This window comes from Schistocerca serialis, chromosome 2, assembly GCF_023864345.2.
Source record: "Schistocerca serialis cubense isolate TAMUIC-IGC-003099 chromosome 2, iqSchSeri2.2, whole genome shotgun sequence".
Lineage (NCBI taxonomy): Eukaryota > Metazoa > Arthropoda > Insecta > Orthoptera > Acrididae > Schistocerca > Schistocerca serialis.
The window spans coordinates 908,821,606-908,840,367 of NC_064639.1; the positions used below are offsets into that span (position 1 = coordinate 908,821,606).

An 18,762-nucleotide genomic window follows, 5' to 3' on the forward strand; every position below is an offset into this window, starting at 1 on the left:
ATACATACAATCAAACTTTCAAAATCTTCAAAAGAGAAGAGAAAAATTTCAGAGCCTAGGTGTACGAACAATGAGCCAACCCAATAAACTCACAATAACGGGTACAGACCAGAAGAATATACTCAACTATGAGTAGGAATATAGTACAAAATCAATCAGCCACATAAACCAGAGTATTTACAGATATGTTGACTCGTGAAAGAACAAAATAATGGAAAAATATTAGGGCCTAAGCTTACGATGTGGGGACCAACCCATTAATCCAAAGCACACTGGGTACAAACCAGCAAAAAATGTTTCGACACAACAAAATGAATAAACCTCATAATCATATTAGTAAGTTCAACTATATGCAAAGAGTAACTGTAAGAAGCATCTGGCCTCAATCAGTGGTTGTATACTTTCCTTGAGTACACACACACACAGTCGCAATGACCAGGGGTTCCCATTACAGAGTTAAGCTTGAATCTGCCCACAACTCAAGTTCCAATCAAATACAATACTGTACTCAGGATAAATACAGGTAAACATTGTCATAAATAGCTTTGAATGATGTCATAATTGGGTAGCTTGAGGACCAAAATCTGTGTATGAAAGCAGACATGTATACTTGTTGTTATATTGCCTATATTAGTAAATTTCTTCCACGCTATTTGCTAATTGTCCATACAAAATAACTTACGTACATAAAAGCCTAGAAGATTCATTTACAATTGATAGAAAAAAATACATACTGGTTTAAAGCTACATAATGTATTGAGAAGTCAATCCCCCTACTTGAAAAAAACATCCATATATGCAGAATAACACTGTCTTTAGCAGTCTTGACTAACAATTCACAAATATGAGTCACAACACTAATGTAACTGTACTCTGCTGGACCAGTTGACTTACAAGAGATCATAGGTGCTGGGTAATGTGCTCAAGCATCTGTCAGCTACATTAGTGTTGTGACTGATATTTGTGAATTGTTAGTCAAGAGTGCTGAAGACAGAGTTATTCTGCATAAATGCTTGTTTTTTTTCCCTCAAGTAGGGGCATTGACTTCTCAATACATTATGTATACTGCAGTGTGGGGAGTGGATCCACCCACATCTTTCAGTTTCCTCCTTAGAGTTCTCATCACACACTTAAACGGATAGGTAACTTCCTGTCTAGCATTCACATCAAATCCTGAAACATTGTTTTGTGTGCTAAATATGCTGTTCAGTATCTTTGTCACATCACATGAGATATGCTCTCCCTATTATTCATTTTTCAAAGTCAGTTATATGGAATTTATTTCAGGTGGAATTAAAAAGTGTTCACATATGGAACATTAATAATCAGAGTTAAATGCAATAAAAAAAGGATGGACTAATAAGGTATTACAAATTGTGAACATTGTTGTATTTCAAAATTGCAAAAGGATCTACTAATTTAGTCTAATGGCATATATGTATCAAATTCTAAAGCACAAATCTATTACAGAACATTAGTGTATCACAGATTTTAACTCAGTCAATAGATTAGACAGAACTTTAAATATCAAATCATCTTACATACTAAATTCTAGACAAACAAAACACAGTTATATAGTCTTATGAATCTATAGATAGATTTGAACTCAGTCAATGGACAAGATAGAACTTTAGAAACTACATACTATATTTATGGCAAACAAAACACAATTACATAGTCTTATAAATCTACAAACATAGTGTATATTTTCTTCTAGACTATGGATCATTATGCATTCATGTTCATAGGTCTTGCCCTCTATGCTAAATGTTAACAGTGCTTGACATTTTACACTCTTTGCTCTGCTTTGCTTACCAGTAGTTCCCCTTATCTTTACACCTACAATGGGCATTTACACAAAATTCTTACTATACTGCATTTTGTCTCTAAATTGTTCAGATATACCACAAATTGGGTTGCCTGTATCAATCAAACATTTTCCTTCCCGCTGATCAATCTTAATCCTAATGTAAGGACATCCAAATTCTGAATCGTCATCTCTGTTATTAGACACTTCATGTAAAAGATCACTTTCAGTTTCATCAAATGCTACAGTCACACTGTTTTTGCAGGGTTTGATCAACTTGTTACCGGTGTTACAGCATTACTTTGGTTACACATGTCAGATAAAGATTGAACACTCTGAATGGATTCCATAGTACAAGTAACATTACTTATTACAGAAGGGACACAAAATATATTACTGTCAAAATTACATGTCCTACTTAGTTCTTTTCTCACTTCATTCCACCAATTTGGATACAAATTTTCACTAACCACAGCTAACTTATTCCACAGTGCACATTTATCTATGTTATCTTCAGTCTGGTCCCAAAAAACTTCAAAAAGTTTTCACCTTTATTCTCTAGGCTTACAGATAACTCACCTTTACTGCTTGGGTCATTACTCTGCATGACATTGATGAAAAACTGCTTTAACTGGACTGGTATCCTGTGACTCTCTCCCACATCATCACATTTGTCACTTACCTTATCTGTATTCCAAGATTTTAAACATGGCTGCAGCAGCAACTGTTAAAATTCTTTACAATAAAGGATGACAGCCAAAAACAGTTGCAGGATAGAATTTTTTTATTAAAATTCTTGACCAAGGTTTCGGTACATATAAATATACCTTCATCAGAAGTAAAACTTCTAAAATTACATCATGCACTGGAGAATAATAAAACAATTATGCCAAAAGGCATTAGTTCATAGGCGAAGTAACGGTGTTAAACTGTTCGCTTTGATCCTGTGCCCATTACACATGTTGTACAAATGGAGATGATATTTTAATTATTGACGACGCCTTTTGGCATAATTGTTTTATTATTCTCCAGTGCATGATGTAATTTTAGAAGTTTTACTTCTGATGAAGGTATATTTATATGTACCGAAACCTTGGTCAAGAATTTTAATAAAAAAATTCTATCCTGCAACTGTTTTTGGCTGTCATCCTTTATTGTGAATTATCTGTATTCAATAATAACTCTGAAACTTCATTATTCGTAAACTCCACAAATACCTGATACTCATCATCATCATATTCTTCAAAAATTACTTCATCAACAACATCATTAACAACACAAGTCTCATCACCATCAAAGTCGCACACATCACCTACATTCATTTGCAACAAGCAACCAGTCTCAGACTTTGCAACCTCAGTCATTTCACAGCTGTCATTCACATCTACATCAAAAATACCACTTAATTCAGATCCAATACAGTCATCACCTGTTTTACATACATCATTAACACTGTTTCTGACCAAGAGAAGAAATCATTAGTATACACTACATCAAAATTCTCATTACTCTCACATTCTGGTTTGTGATTAGTACCTACATCACTATAGTTAAACATAGTACCCCAAAACTTTTGATCAAAACATAAAAGAGAAATCTGATGTTCCTTCTCTTCAGCTTCAGATACCTGTGCCACATTATTAACACTGATATTATTATCTAATTGTAAGTGTACATTGGGGTTCCTGTGCTTGTTGTGTTTCCTTGTCACAAAACTGTGGACCTTCATTGAGGCTGACTGCAGTTACCTGATTAATTACCTCTATGAGTATTTCTTCTATTAAATTGACCATGGTTATCCGCATTACTCCTATTCTATTGATTTTCAAAATTTCTGTCTTGATTACCATTTTGACCCTGATAGAAGTTACCACTATCTCTGTTTCTGTAGTTATCACCATTGTAATCTCCATCATTTCAGTTGTTATGGTACATACTTCTTTCTGCTGCTCTATCCAGCCTTTCAACATATTGTAAAAATTGTTCAAGGCAATTGTCAGGTCTGTGTACTAAATCCCACTGCAACCTTTCTGGTAATCTCTTTTTTAGTGCCTCAGTCAATGTCATTTCGTCAAATGGTTTGCCAAGGTGTGTTAATTTCTTAAGTTGATTCTTAAAAAACTCTTTTAGAGTACTGTTCCTATTCCTATAATTAGGACCATTCAAAAATTCACTTTTAATCCTCCCTTGTTCAGCTTCTGACCAAAATTTATTTAAAAAACTTTTTTCGAAACTCTTATATATCTCCCGCTGACTTAAATTTAGATTTACCCAATACAGAGCTTCGCCTTCAAGATAACAAATTTAAATTTTTGATCGTCACTCATGCCTGACACAAAACTATCTCTATAGTGGTGCAGAAAATCCACTGGATGTAAATTGCCTGATGGAAAATGTTTGAGTGGAATGTTGGACCACACAGTACCATTATTTGAACACAGATTGTTGTAAATGCAGTTTTCCTGAACTTCTGAAATTTTTTGATCTGAAACATTTACATTAGTTAGTGTACTGTTTTCAACATTTAAAATATTTTGATATAAACTACTAAAGTTCTCTTCCATTTTTTCTCTACGGTCTTCTGTTGAACTCTGACATGATTAACATTCGTCGTCTGTCGTGCAGATTCACTAACTAGCTCATTTTCCATAACAATAAATTTACTTTCTAAGATATCAACTTTTTCTTTCACACTTTTTAATTCCTCTTACAACCCGTTTTGTAGCTCCAAAACATGATTACTAAGTTGGTCTATTTGGTATTGTACCCTGTCCATTTTACTATTGTTTTCAGACTGTTCTGTCTTCATTTTCTCTAATTTTGCCAAAATCAACTGCAAAATTACAGTTTTCACTGTTTCTTTGGTGACTACACTTTCACTTGAAACGTCTTGGCTGAGTCCTACAGATTTCACTTCATCACCACTACCCTCCTCTCTATTCATTTTCCTAGCAATCACATGAGTCAAAAAGTCAATTTCACAAATTGTTTGTACTTATCTTTTTTCTTATTGATGTCCCTTGTTGATAGTATCTCCTCACTGTTGATACAACCTTGTTGGGTAGCTCTCGGTCTTCTTTCTTTGAGTAATTGGAGATTCAAATAAACTGCAATTGAAACAAATCACTGTCTTTTCATCTTCTGCAACAGACAAGACTTCATTATCAGTCAACTAATCCCACATGATGTCTACAGTTGTAATCTTATCCTTCCACACATCACTATTAAATTTTTCAGTCCCTTCAACAGTTTTGAGAGGGATTAGGATATACAAAAAAACTATTTTTTACCTACATGTATCTTCATTTTCTCGTTGTTGGCTGCAGTGTGTCTAGGGGTAGATTTTTGAAGCTGAAATTTTTTTAACTGCGTGGTTTACAGTTGACATAATAACTGATGAAGATTTACCTGTCTTACTCTTGAATGTTATTTTCTTGTCACATTTTTTTCAATATCACATCATCTTTACAATTTCCACTTCTATAACACCACAAATTACATTGTTATTGCGAATCACAAATTTACGTCCAATTTCATCAGAGGCATGCCTACTACTACTAACTCATTCTGGACCAGCTGACTTAACAATATGCTAGAGGTAAATTTGAACAGTTGACATCTTCATATGCTGCAGCTACGTCAACATCACCCTTACTTGTGATGGTAGTTCCGCAATCTGTGCCACATACTGTGGCCCCTCCATGCCGCCTGAATACATCCGCCCCCTTGGCAGCGGTTGGTGGCACCTCTTCTTCCATTGCTCTCAGGGCATCTACTTCGGGAGCAATAACCCCCCCCTCCCAAACACTGGGGACATCGGTCCCCTCCACAAAGCCAGAGAGGCTACAGCCTCCTCTCATAGAAGGGGTCCCTTGGGACACTCCCTTCCAGGGTCTCCACACAGTGGACACTTGTCCGTGGCTGAAGGAGCCACAAGCTGCTGGATGAAGGGCTTCACAGTCTTCATCTGTGCCTGGAACTGGTTTGGAGAAGCCCTCCCAGCAAGCCCCTAAAGAGAAGCAAGAGGGCAAGCAAATGAAGAAGAAGTCTGCTAAGAAACAGGACCCTCTGGTGACCCCAACACTACCACTCCCTACCAGTTCAGCATCTGAGGACAAAGTGGAGATTTTAGCTCCCCCGAGGGCCTGGATTTCACCAACATCTCAATGGCAGTGGTAATGGATACAAATACTCAACTGGTGACAGCAGGTGATGCTGAGGCATAACCTGCCTCTTTGGTCACTACATGCCTTCGCCGATTCCAGAAAGTGTCATCATCCAGTGGAACTGCAGCGGTTTTTTCTTCCTCATGGCTGAGTTATGACAACTCTTAAGCATTACACCTGCTTTTTGTGTTGGTCTCAGGAAACCTGGTTTCCCACAATACGGACCCCCACGCTTCATGGCTATCGGGGATACTTCAAAAACTGCACTGACTGTGACGGACTGTCAGGTGGAGTGTGTATCTATGTCCTTACCTCTGTCTGTAGCAAATCTATGTCCCTTCATACAACTTTGGAAGCTGTGGATGTCAGGGTGAGGACAACGGAGGATATTACCATCTGTAACATCTACCTCCCTCCAGATGATGAAGTGCTGCTCCATGTATTGGCAGCATTAATTTCCCAACTCACCCCATCTTCTCTACTTCTGGATGATTTTAATGCCCATAATCCTTTGTGAGCAGGAACGAAGGTTACTGGCCATGGTAAAGATGTTGAGGACCTACCAACTCAACTCGAACTTTGCCTCCCAAATACAGGTGCCCCCACACACTTCAGTGTGGCACATGGCACATACTAGACCATTGATCTCTTCGTTTGCAGTCCTGGCCTTCTCCCATCTAACCACTGCAGAGCTCACAACAACTTGTGTGGTAGTGATGCTTGCTCAGATGGGCTCTTCGCATGGCTGACTGGGACGCTTTCACTTCTGCTACTGCCGTTGAAGCTCTGTTGTATGGCAACATTGATGAAGTGATCCACACCATCACTACTACCATTGTTGCACCAGCTGAATTGGCAATCCCTTGTTTCTTGGATTGCCCCCAGCGGAAGTCAGTGCCTTGGTGGTCGCCGGAAATCAGTGTGGCCATTAGAGACTGTAGGCAGGCCCTCCAAAATCATAAACACCACCCATCCCTGGAGAACCTCACTGCCTTCGGACAGCTCTGTGCCCACATCCGTCTACTCATCAGACAACAGACGTAGGAATGTTGGGAACGCTGTGTCTCCACCATTGGAACATGAACCTCTCCTTCCCAGGTTTGGACCAAGCTCCAACAACTTTATGGCTATCAAACACCTGCAGGTGTACCTGGAATTTCCACACATGGAGCTGTATCTGCCGAACCAGATGTAATCACAGAGCATCATGCTGAGCATTATGCTCGCACCTCTGCTTCTGAGAATTACTGCCCCGCCTTTCATCTCATCAAAGAACGGGTGGAACAGCAACACCTCTCTTTTGCTCCACACCACCCTGAGCCATATAATGTTCCCCTCAGTTAGTGGGAATTTCTCTGTGCCCTTGCCGACTGTCCTGACACACCCCCTTGCCCCGACCGCATAAATTCCCAAATGGTTAAACATCTGTCAGCAGATTACCAGCGTCACCTCCTTGCTGTCTTCAACCGCATCTAGAGCAATGGTGAATTCCAGTTGCAGTGGCGGGAAAGTGTCATATTCCCAGTGCTGAAGTCTGGTGAGAAACCACTAGATGTTGATAGCTATCATCCTGTCAGCCTCACACATTCTGTGCAAGCTGCTCAAACTTATGGTGAGCCGGCTGTTGTGTTGGCTCCTTGAGTCTCGGGGCCTCCTGGCTTCATCCCAGGGCGGTTTTCGCCAAGGGTGCTCCACCATCAACAACTTGGTCCACCTGGAGTCTGCCATTCAGTTGGCCTTTTCCTGCAGACAACACATCATTGCAGTCTGTTTTGACCTGTTGAAGGCCTTTGATACCACTTGGCGACACCATATCCTCACTACTCTACATGTGTGGGGTCTCTGGGGCCCACTCGTGATTTTTGTATGCAACTTCTTGTTGCTCCGCACTTTCAGAGTTTGCGTCAGTGATTCCTGCAGTGCACCCCACGTACAAGAGAGTGAGGTGCCAGAGGGCTCTGTCGTGAGTGTCCCACCTTTTTTAATTGGCATCAGTGGTCTCACTCTAGCAGTAGGGTCATCAGTATCTCCTGTCCTATATGCTGACGATTTTGTATTTCATTCTGCTCCTCTTCTATTGGCGTGGCTGAATGCTGGCTGCAGGGAGCCATATGGAATGTACAGTCATGGTCCCTCGCTCACTGCTTTCAGTTTTTGGCTACCAAGACTTAAGTCGTGCACTTTTGTCATCGTCATACTGTCCACCCCCATCCAGAACTTTACCTCAATGACCAACTACTTGATGTAGTGGAGACTTGCTGCTTTTTGGGACTGGTCTTCGATGCCCGCTTAACTTGGCTTCCTCATCTTCGTCAACTTAAGGACGAGTGCTGGCGGCATCTTAATATTATTTGATGCCTGAACCAAACTGTTGGGGGTGCTGATCGTCCTACACTGCTGCAGATGTACAAAGCCCTCATACAGTCCCCTACTGAGTATGGGAGCATGGTGTGTGGTTCAGCATTGCCCTCCCCACTTTGCCCGCTGTACCCTATCCACCACTGTGGAGTTCAGCTTGCAACGGGAGCTTTCCAAACGAGCCCTTGAACAACCTCCTCATGGAAGCTGGTGTTCATCCATTTTGGCTCCGGTGGCAACTACTAATTGCACATGATACTGCCCACATTCATAGTTCACCCCGCTATCCAAATTACCATCTCCTTTTCCCTAATACACCAATCCATCTTTCGCAAAGGTGGCCCAGAACTGGGAATCCCCTTGCTGTCCGAGTGTGGTCACTTCTTACTGAACTCGACGCTTTCCCTCTACCACCTGTCTTGTGGGTCCACTTTTGTACACCTCCGTGGTCCATAGCCCGGTCATTGCTTTGGCTGGACCTATTGCAAGGCCTAAAAGGTTCAGTTCCACCCGAGGCCTTCCACCACCAATTTTTCTCTGTTGTTGGCGAGTTCCAGGTTTCAGAAATAGTGTACACCCATGGAGCAATGGTTGATGGTCTTGTTGGCTTTGCTTAAGCTCACATTGGACATACTGAACAGCACTCCTTGCCAGATGGCTGCAGTGTTTTCACTGCAGAGTTGCTAGCCACCTATCGTGCTCTTGAGCATATCAGCTTCTACGCCAATGAGTCTTTCGTCATCTGCTCTCAGCAACAGTGGACATTCAGTGACCTTCATTTGGACCCCAGGACATGTTAGGATACCGGGCAATGAACTTGCTGACAGGCTGGCCAAACAGGCTACTGGTAAACCAACTCTGGGAATCAGTCTGCAGGAGACTGATGTCTGATTGGTCTTCTACCATAAAGTTTTCATGCTCAGGGGATACTGAATGGCACACCCTCGGTACACCAAATAAACTTCATGTTATCAAGGAGACAATGAATGTGCGGCATTTATCCGCTGGCTGCGCATTGGCCGTACTTGGCTAACACATGGTCACCTGCTCCATCGCGAGGACCCACCTTGATGTCACTGTGGCTCCTGTATGACTGTTGTCCACATCTTGTTGGACTGAGCAGTTTTAATCACTCTGTGGCGGCCTTCTAACCATCCCAGCACCCTACCTATGCTGTTGGGCAAGATGCCTCATCAACTGATTTAGTTTTACATTTTATTCATGAGGTTTTTTTTAATCATATATTCTTAGGGTGGGTGTCTGGCCATTTTTCCCAGGCCTCCACCCTCCCTCCATTTTACCTCTTCTTCACTCTTTCTTTGTATTTTGTTTCCCTTATTGTTCATCTTTTTTATGTTTGTTTTCCTCGACTAGTGTTTTAGGCTGGAGATTTTAGTTTGTTGCAAAGTGACAGGCTCATCCTTTTTTATTCTTGTAACCTGCCAGCCCAGGCCAGCTGCTCTATGATTTTAATACCTTCCTCTGCTTTTCCTTTTACTGTATGTTTTCCAATTTTGGTTTGCTTCCTTCATTTTCTCTTTCAGCGTGGTTCCCCATTAGTTTTATGCCCTTTTACTTTCTCTAACTCCTTTTGGAAATTGTTTTACCTTACGACTTGTTTGCTTGAGGAAAAAGGGGCTGATGACCCTGTAGTTTGACCCCTTTATACCTCACACCAGCCAACCAACCAACCAACCAACCAATCAGTCAATCAATCAATCAATCAATCACTCACTATGTTAAACCATGCATAACCAATGTTGCAATTTCCTGCAGATTTCCATGACTGTGTGATTTAATCAGAACATTAGTGTCATCTGCAAAGTGTCCTGTGGTTCTATCATATATTTTATCAGCTAAGTCATTTACATAGAGTAGAACTAGGACAGGACCAATAACTGACCTTTGTGGGACTCTATATTTGATTTTTTGCTCATTACTGCAAAAACTCTTACCATCTTTGCATTTTTTTCTGTAATCTGTTGTTGATTGTTGAGGTGTGATTGGATCCATCTTTCAGACTGGCTTCTATTTCCATAATTACTTAACTTGTGCAAGAGAATGTTGTGATCGGTAACATCGAAGGCTTTACTAAGATTGAGAAATATTCCAGGTACATGTTGCTTATCATCCACTACTGCCAGTATGTCAAAAAGATAAAAATTGTTGACTGGGTTGATTTTCCAGCTCTGAACTGATGTTCTGCCTGATTTGCTCCTAGAAATCACTCTCACGATAGTGACAGAGTTGTTTGATCTAAGTGAATGTTGTGTAGCTGCTGAAAGAATTAAACTGGTAGATTTTGAAGCTATACACAAACTGTCCCATAAAAGCCCATTGAGAACATTTCTAGAACCAACTTTAAGTGATGAATCTAGGAATATACTACTTTGATGAATCTAGGAATATACTACTTTAGAGACTGTGAAGTCTGGTCTAAATAACTGATATAATAGGAAGTGCCATCTGCTGTGTGCTTCACTGTGGTTAGACCTTGCTAGCATACTTTCACTCAGAACTCTCCTATGACATAATCTTCTGGGGAATTCTATTAGGATGAAAGAAGTATTCTTCAGAAACTTACAGTAAGATTATTATGCAGAGTTGATAACCAAACTTCTTGTAGGAGACTCTTCACAGCCGTGAAATTTTTACACCTGCTTGCCATTACATAGATTGACTAATTGTATTTGTGGTTAGTAAAGATTGAATTTAGGACACACTGTGAAATTCACAACCAAAATAATGAGAGTAAAAAGAATTACCAATAGACTATGTGTCCTGGTCTAGGGCTCAGAATGGAGTTTCACATTCTGATGTGAAGGTCAGCAGTAGGTTATCAGTAAACATCAAGAAGCAAACTGCAAGTTCATAGATACTCAAAGCTTAAGTAAAAGAGCAACTTATTAGCCATCTCTCTTATGATGTTTCAGAATTTTTGCTCTAATTGATGTAAATTTTAGATGACATTTTAAATTTACTGTTGATGACATTCTCTGAAAAGTTAGCAAGAAAAAGTACATAAAAAAAGGCAGCTAAGTATTGTGAGAGGAAGAGTAGTGGCTTGCCATAATTACCAATGTGAGTAGATCAGCACGAGTCATAATTTGTTGTTGGAATTCTTTACAGATGTAGCCAGCAGTGACTGCTGCAGCCTATTAATTTATAACTTGATTCATTTCACGTTCCTCTTGCCTCTCCTTCATGATGGGATTTATAGAATATGATGTGTGAATGAGTGAATGACTTACACATAATTGGGGATGATTTTGTAAGGATAATCTCCTAATTTCATATCACGTAATAGAGCACTGCCAAGACCAAGTGCTTTATTGTGAAAAGAGTCTAACGGCATGAATACCATATTAATCTTAAATGACTTGAGGATGTAGGAATACATTTACTTCTAGTTGAAAATGCGTGCTGATTGTTTTTTCATAATTCAACAATAATAAATTTTGTGTGGGTAATTTTTTGCACTCATGATTCACAGTTTGTACCGTAACTAATAATTTATGAAAACAATCTATGTAATTTTCATCAAACTGTTTTCTTGTATTTTACTAACAGATTCCTCTGTCTTTCATTGGCAGAATAATTTAAAATTTAAGAATGTGGGTTTTAAGAATTAATTATCATCCAAAAAGAATCAAGCTGTGACCATGAAGCTTGGTGATGCTGTTAGTCCTGAGCATATTCACCCTCCCGTGCAACACATTTTTCCTAATGCCGCATCACTTGGCTAAGCCTTGCTTGTAGGCATCTGCATTTTGACTGTTCAGGAAATTTCACATGTCAAAAATAACCCCATCATCATTTGAGAAAAATTCTAGAAGTCACTGCTTGGTGCCATGTCAAGAGAATACAGGAGGAGGGTGGAGGGCTCAATATTTGATAGCCCAAAACAGGGCATTTGTAACTTTGTCCTGTGCGCAATGAGGTAGGCCATTATCAAGGAGCAAGAACACTCTCTTGGAAAGCTTCCTGTTACAGTTTGCCTTGACAGCCTCCTGCAACCTAGATAGGAGAATTTGCCCCTTAAGAGCATAATCTGTTAACACCACACCGTGGCAACCATAAAAAACACCCAGCCATCTCCTTGCCTGTTGGTAGTTGGGCCTTCACCTTTCTTGACAGTGATGAATCCATGTTTTCACTAGTTGCTGTGCTCCTTTGTCTCATGGTTGTAGTGATATACACAGCACTCGTCTGTCATGATTAGGCAGCTGAAGAAATCATTTGAACTGTAGCTGCAACATTTACTCTGCTGTCTTGATTTAGTGGGACAGCATTCCTTATTAAGTGTCCTTCTTCCCGTCATTGCTATTAATGGACTCATGGTCTCCGTCAGACTATTTTTCATCCCTGCTCTGTATGTGGATGATTTCTGTATCTGGAATGATTTCCACTCAGTGGCATCTGCGGAGTGGCAGCTCCAGAGTGCCATATGGCATGAACTCTCTCACATGGTTTTAAATTCTTTTCCCTTAAATAACAGATGGTGCATTTCTGTCACTGTACTGTGGTCCATCTGGGTCTGGAGCTCTGCCTTGATTCCCAACAGCTTCTGTGCTCCCCAAGTTCCGTTTCTTGAATCTTCTTTCAGACTACAGGCTTACATAGTTGCCACATATCCACCTTCTGAAGATAGGCTTTCACTTCCTTGCCCACACCTTTTGGGGCATGGATCATTTGACTCTTGTCTGCCTTTATGTGCCTTAGTTGTGTCCGACCTTGACTATGGTTGTCAAGCTATTGGCTCAGCTCCCCCTTCCACAGTTCTCCTCTTGGACCCGGTTCACCATTGTGGTATCAGTTTGGCCACCAGTGCCTTTTGCACTAGCCCTGTCGACAGTCTTCTGGTTGACACTGATCTGTCCCCCCCCCCCCCCCCCCTTGCCCCCCTCTTTTGGTTGAGTGATCCTAGCTCCTGGCTTCCTGAGCCATTGCTATCTGCTGTTTCCCTGCTCATCCATCCTATTCTATTCTTTTCATGGTCACCTGCTTGCTGCCTCCCCTCAGGTGGGATTACCAGATGGGCTTCACCACAATTTCCATCTTTCCTCTCTGTCCTGTTCTCCTATTTACCCCCCCCCCCCCCCCCCCCCTCCCCCCGGTTAGTTTCTCAGTCCTGGATTTGTATGGACGTCTTCTCCTGAGATCCGAAAGCCTCCACCATTCCGATGGCATCCAGTTGTTTTTTCCATGTACTTTTACTGTGTTGTTGTGGTCTTCAGTCCTGAGACTGGTTTGATGCAGCTCTCCATGCTACTCTATCCTGTGCAAGCTTTTTCATCTCCCAGTACCTACTGCAACCTGCATCCTTCTGAATCTGCTTAGTGTATTCATCTCTTGGTCTCCCTCTACGATTTTTACCCTCAACGCTGCCCTCCAATACTAAATTGGTGACCCCTTGATGCCTCAGAACATGTCCTACCAACCGATCCCTTCTTCTGGTCAAGTTGTGCCACAAACTTCTCTTCTCCCCAATCCTATTCAATACTTCCTCATTAGTTATGTGATCTACCCATCTAATCTTCAGCATTCTTCTGTAGCACCACATTTCGAAAGCTTCTATTCTCTTCTTGTCCAAACTATTTATCGTCCATGTTTCACTTCCATACATGGCTACACTCCATACGAATACTTTCAGAAATGACTTCCTGAGACTTAAATCAATACTGGATGTTAACAAATTTCTCTTCTTCAGAAACCCTTTCCTTGCCATTGCCAGCCTACATTTTATATCCTCTCTACTTCGACCATCATCAGTTATTTTGCTCCCCAAATAGCAAAACTCCTTTACTACTTTAAGTGCCTCATTTCCTAATCTAATTCCCTCAGCATCACCCGACTTAATTAGACTACATTCCATTATCCTTGTTTTGCTTTTGTTGATGTTCATCTTATATCCTCCTTTCAAGACACTGTCCATTCCATTCAACTGCTCTTCCAAGTCCTTTGCTGTCTCTGACAGAATTACAATGTCATCGGCGAACCTCAAAGTTTTTATTTCTTCTCCATGAATTTTAATACCTACTCCGAATTTTTCTTTTGTTTCCTTTACTGCTTGCTCAATATACAGATTGAACAACATCGGGGAGAGGCTACAACCCTGTCTTACTCCCTTCCCAACCACTGCTTCCCTTTCATGTCCCTCGACTCTTATAACTGCCATCTGGTTTCTGTACAAATTGTAAATAGCCTTTCGCTCCCTGTAATTTACCCCTGCCACCTTTAGAATTTGAAAGAGAGTATTCCAGTCAACATTGTCAAAAGCTTTCTCTAAGTCTACAAATGCTAGAAACGTAGGTTTGCCTTTCCTTAATCTTTCTTCTAAGATAAGTCGTAAGGTCAGTATTGCCTCACGTGTTCCAGTGTTTCTACGGAATCCAAACTGATCTTCCCCGAGGTTGGCTTCTACTAGTTTTTCCATTCGTCTGTAAAGAATTCGTGTTAGTATTTTGCAGCTGTGACTTATTAAGCTGATAGTACGGTAATTTTCACATCTGTCAACACCTGCTTTCTTTGGGATTGGAATTATTATATTCTTCTTGAAGTCTGAGGGTATTTCGCCTGTTTCATACATCTTGCTCACCAGATGGTAGAGTTTTGTCAGGACTGGCTCTCCCACGGCCGTCAGTAGTTCCAATGGAATATTGTCTACTCCGGGGGCCTTCTTTCGACTCAGGTCTTTCAGTGCTCTGTCAAACTCTTCGCGCAGTATCATATCTCCCATTTCATCTTCATCTACATCCTCTTCCATTTCCATAATATTGTCCTCAAGTGCATCGCCCTTGTATAGACCCTCTATATACTCCTTCCACCTTTCTGCTTTCCCTTCTTTGCTTAGAACTGGGTTTCCATCTGAGCTCTTGATATTCATACAAGTCGTTCTCTTATCTCCAAAGGTCTCTTTAATTTTCCTGTAGGCGGCATCTATCTTACCCCTAGTGAGATAGGCCTCTACATCCTTACATTTGTCCTCTAGCCATCCCTGCTTAGCCATTTTGCACGTTTGTATTCCTTTTTGCCTGTTTCACTTACTGCATTTTTATATTTTCTCCTTTCATCAATTAAATTCAATATTTCTTCTGTTACCCAAGGATTTCTACTAGCCCTCGTCTTTTTACCTACTTGATCCTCTGCTGCCTTCACTACTTCATCCCTCAAAGCTACCCATTCTTCTTCTACTGTATTTATTTCCCCCATTCCTGTCAATTGCTCCCTTATGCTCTCCCTGAATCTCTGTACAACCTCTGGTTCTTTTAGTTTATCCAGGTCCCATCTCCTTAAATTGCCAGTTTTTTGCAGTTTCTTCAGTTTTAATCTACAGGTCATAACCAATAGATTGTGGTCAGAGTCCACATCTGCCCCTGGAAATGTCTTACAATTTAAAACTTGGTTCCTAAATCTCTGTCTTACCATTATATAATCTATCTGATACCTTTTAGTATCTCCAGGGTTCTTCCATGTATACAACCTTCTTTCATGATTCTTAAACCAAGTGTTAGTTATGATTATGTTGTGCTCTGTGCAAAATTCTACCAGGCGGCTTCCTCTTTCATTTCTGTCCCCCAATCCATATTCACCTACTATGTTTCCTTCTCTCCCTTTTCCTACACTCGAATTCCAGTCACCCATGACTATTAAATTTTCGTCTCCCTTCACAATCTGAATAATTTCTTTTATTTCATCATACATTTCTTCAATTTCTTCATCATCTGCAGAGCTAGTTGGCATATAAACTTGTACTACTGTAGTAGGCGTGGGCTTCGTATCTATCTTGGCCACAATAATGCGTTCACTATGCTGTTTGTAGTAGCTTACCCGCATTCCTATTTTCCTATTCATTATTAAACCTACTCCTGCATTACCCCTATTTGATTTTGTGTTTATAACCCTGTAGTCACCTGACCAGAAGTCTTGTTCCTCCTGCCACCGAACTTCACTAATTCCCACTATATCTAACTTTAACCTATCCATTTCCCTTTTTAAATTTTCTAACCTACCTGCCCGATTAAGGGATCTGACATTCCACGCTCCGTTCCGTAGAACGCCAGTTTTCTTTCTCCTGATAACGACATCCTCTTGAGTAGTCCCCGCCCGGAGATCCGAATGGGGGACTATTTTACCTCCTGAATATTTTACCCAAGAGGACGCCATCATCATGTAATCATACAGTAAAGCTGCATGCCCTCGGGAAAAATTACGGCTGTAGTTTCCCCTTGCTTTCAGCCGTTCGCAGTACCAGCACAGCAAGGCCGTTTTGGTTATTGTTACAAGGCCAGATCAGTCAATCATCCAGACTGTTGCCCTTGCAACTACTGAAAAGGCTGCTGCCCCTCTTCAGGAACCACACATTTGTCTGGCCTCTCAACAGATACCCCTCCGTTGTGGTTGCACCTACGGTACGGCTATCTGTATCGCTGAGGCACGCAAGCCTCCCCACCAACGGCAAGGTCCATGGTTCACTAGAGTTTCATAATGTTGTTGTTTTTTACACTAAATCTGCTGATCATGTGGGGTGTGCCTTCACTACTTCTGTTGGCATGAAAACCATCTTTTGCCTGCCATGTGTGGGGTGTATACTGCGAAACTGATGGCCATTTCTGGGGCCTCTGCTCTATTAAATGGCCCTCCTCCATCTGAGCTGTGTTATGTATGGACTCAATGTGTGGCCTTCAGGCTATTTCCCGTTGTTTTTCCTGCCACACCTTGGTTTCTGTTATTCATGACCTCATCGGCAATCTTGATCGTGCTGCTTGTTCAGTTGATTTCCCTTGGATTCCCAGCCACATGGGTATCCAGCTTGGTGATTGTGTAGCTGGGGGGGCCACCCACCTACCCCCCTGTTCTTGGTAATCCCACTGGGGGTGATTTGTGGCTTCGCATCAAATTTATTTTCACTCAGTTGTGGGCAAACTGTTGGCAGGTCACCCCTGTGTCCAATAATCATCATACAATTAAGGGGACTCCCACCATGTGGCATTTTTCCTCCTGCCTCTCTCGGCGGGAAGCTGTCACCCTCTGCCACCTTTGTATTGGCCATACCAGGTTGACCCATGGCTTAGATGATGATGATGGTGGTGGTGGTGGTGGTGGTGGTGATGGTGGTGGTGGTGATGATGATGATGATGTTGATTTCAACAGAAATAATAAGTGATGCCAACTGTGCTCTAAATTCTTTAACACAATCATTATATGTAGCTATCTTTAATAAAACTGTGCACCAGATTAAATATTAAACTAAAATATATACAGTATCGGTATTCATAACCAACTAAATAAAAGTGTTGATGCTACATTGCCAACAACCAGAACAGGGCATATTTCTGTTCTAGGACACAACCTACTGTCTTACGAATAAATAAGGGATGTGGGTTGGAACTGCAGCTAAGAAACTCAACATGGTGACCAAACCAAAATATCTGCAAAACAATGCCAAACACTTCTTCAAGACACTCCAGTGCATAACCACAGCAAAAGGAAATGGTATTAAATGACATTTACCAAGATTTTGAGACGACAGAACTGTTCAATTGCGAGAAAGTTCGAGTTGGCCTCTGCTAGCAGTTGTATCCTCTCCAACCTCCTGCCATTCCAGCCAGCATGTAACCGTCACTTCTGTATACAACCTTATTGAAAGTGACCGATGTACCTCACACCAAAGCATCAGCATTGGTATGCAGTCGAGTGAGTGAGTGAGTGAGTGAGTGACTGTGTGTGTGTGTGTGTGTGTGTGTGTGTGTGTGTGTGTGTGTGTGTGAGTGAGAGAGAAAAAAGAGAGAGAGAGAGGGGGGGGGGGAGGGGTAGGGAGGAGAAAATCAGCCAGTGCTGTATAGCAGGTACACAATAACTTACTGTCTTCTCACACCACAGTGTTGCTTTCTTTTTCGTAAAACATAAACTTTCACAGCCAGAAATGACACAACTAATAAAATGTTCCAGGTTATTATGCCATGGTTGAATGGATTTCACCTTAAAACCTGATGTTTTGTCCCCATTTGTGGAAGACATTTTCATGGGGATCATAGCTTTTTTTAATGTCCAATTCACTACCTGGCCTGCTACTGACTGCAGCAAAATTCTGCTCCTGTGAGCTTCCACACAGTGGAGTGATGGCACATGTTTTGATTACATGAGCACAACAGGTCATTGTTGACTGCCATTGTCCACTATTGCTATTGTCCCATGGTGGAAGAGTGGTACACATCTCCTTCAGCACTAGAATCCAAATGTCATTCAATTTCAAGCCTCCTCCTTCTTATTGAAATTCCTAGGGTGTTTTACAATCTCAATGGCCTTTCTGTACAACCTTTCATGGTATCCACTAGTGGCTGCCAGTACTTGAGTCCTATCAAAATGAAAGTGGTGGTGTCCTGGCTGCAAAGCATGTTCCGCAACAGCTGATTAGTAAATCTCCCCTCT

General features: G+C 41.2%; 1 protein-coding gene across 2 annotated transcripts in view; it reads left to right on the top strand.

Annotated features, from left to right (window-relative positions):
• LOC126458266 (uncharacterized) overlaps window positions 1-18,762 on the top strand; it is a 275,178-nt gene that overhangs the window by 39,890 nt on the left and 216,526 nt on the right. The window contains exon 1 of one of the 2 annotated variants that reach the window (XM_050095192.1): window positions 17,701-17,826. The exons of the other annotated variant lie outside the window; for it this stretch is intronic. Within the exon in view, the coding sequence (XP_049951149.1) occupies window positions 17,824-17,826 (3 nt within the window). The 5' untranslated portion in view covers window positions 17,701-17,823. Of the gene's footprint in view, window positions 1-17,700; window positions 17,827-18,762 lie in introns of those variants that run through there. 2 annotated transcript variants of the gene reach the window in all.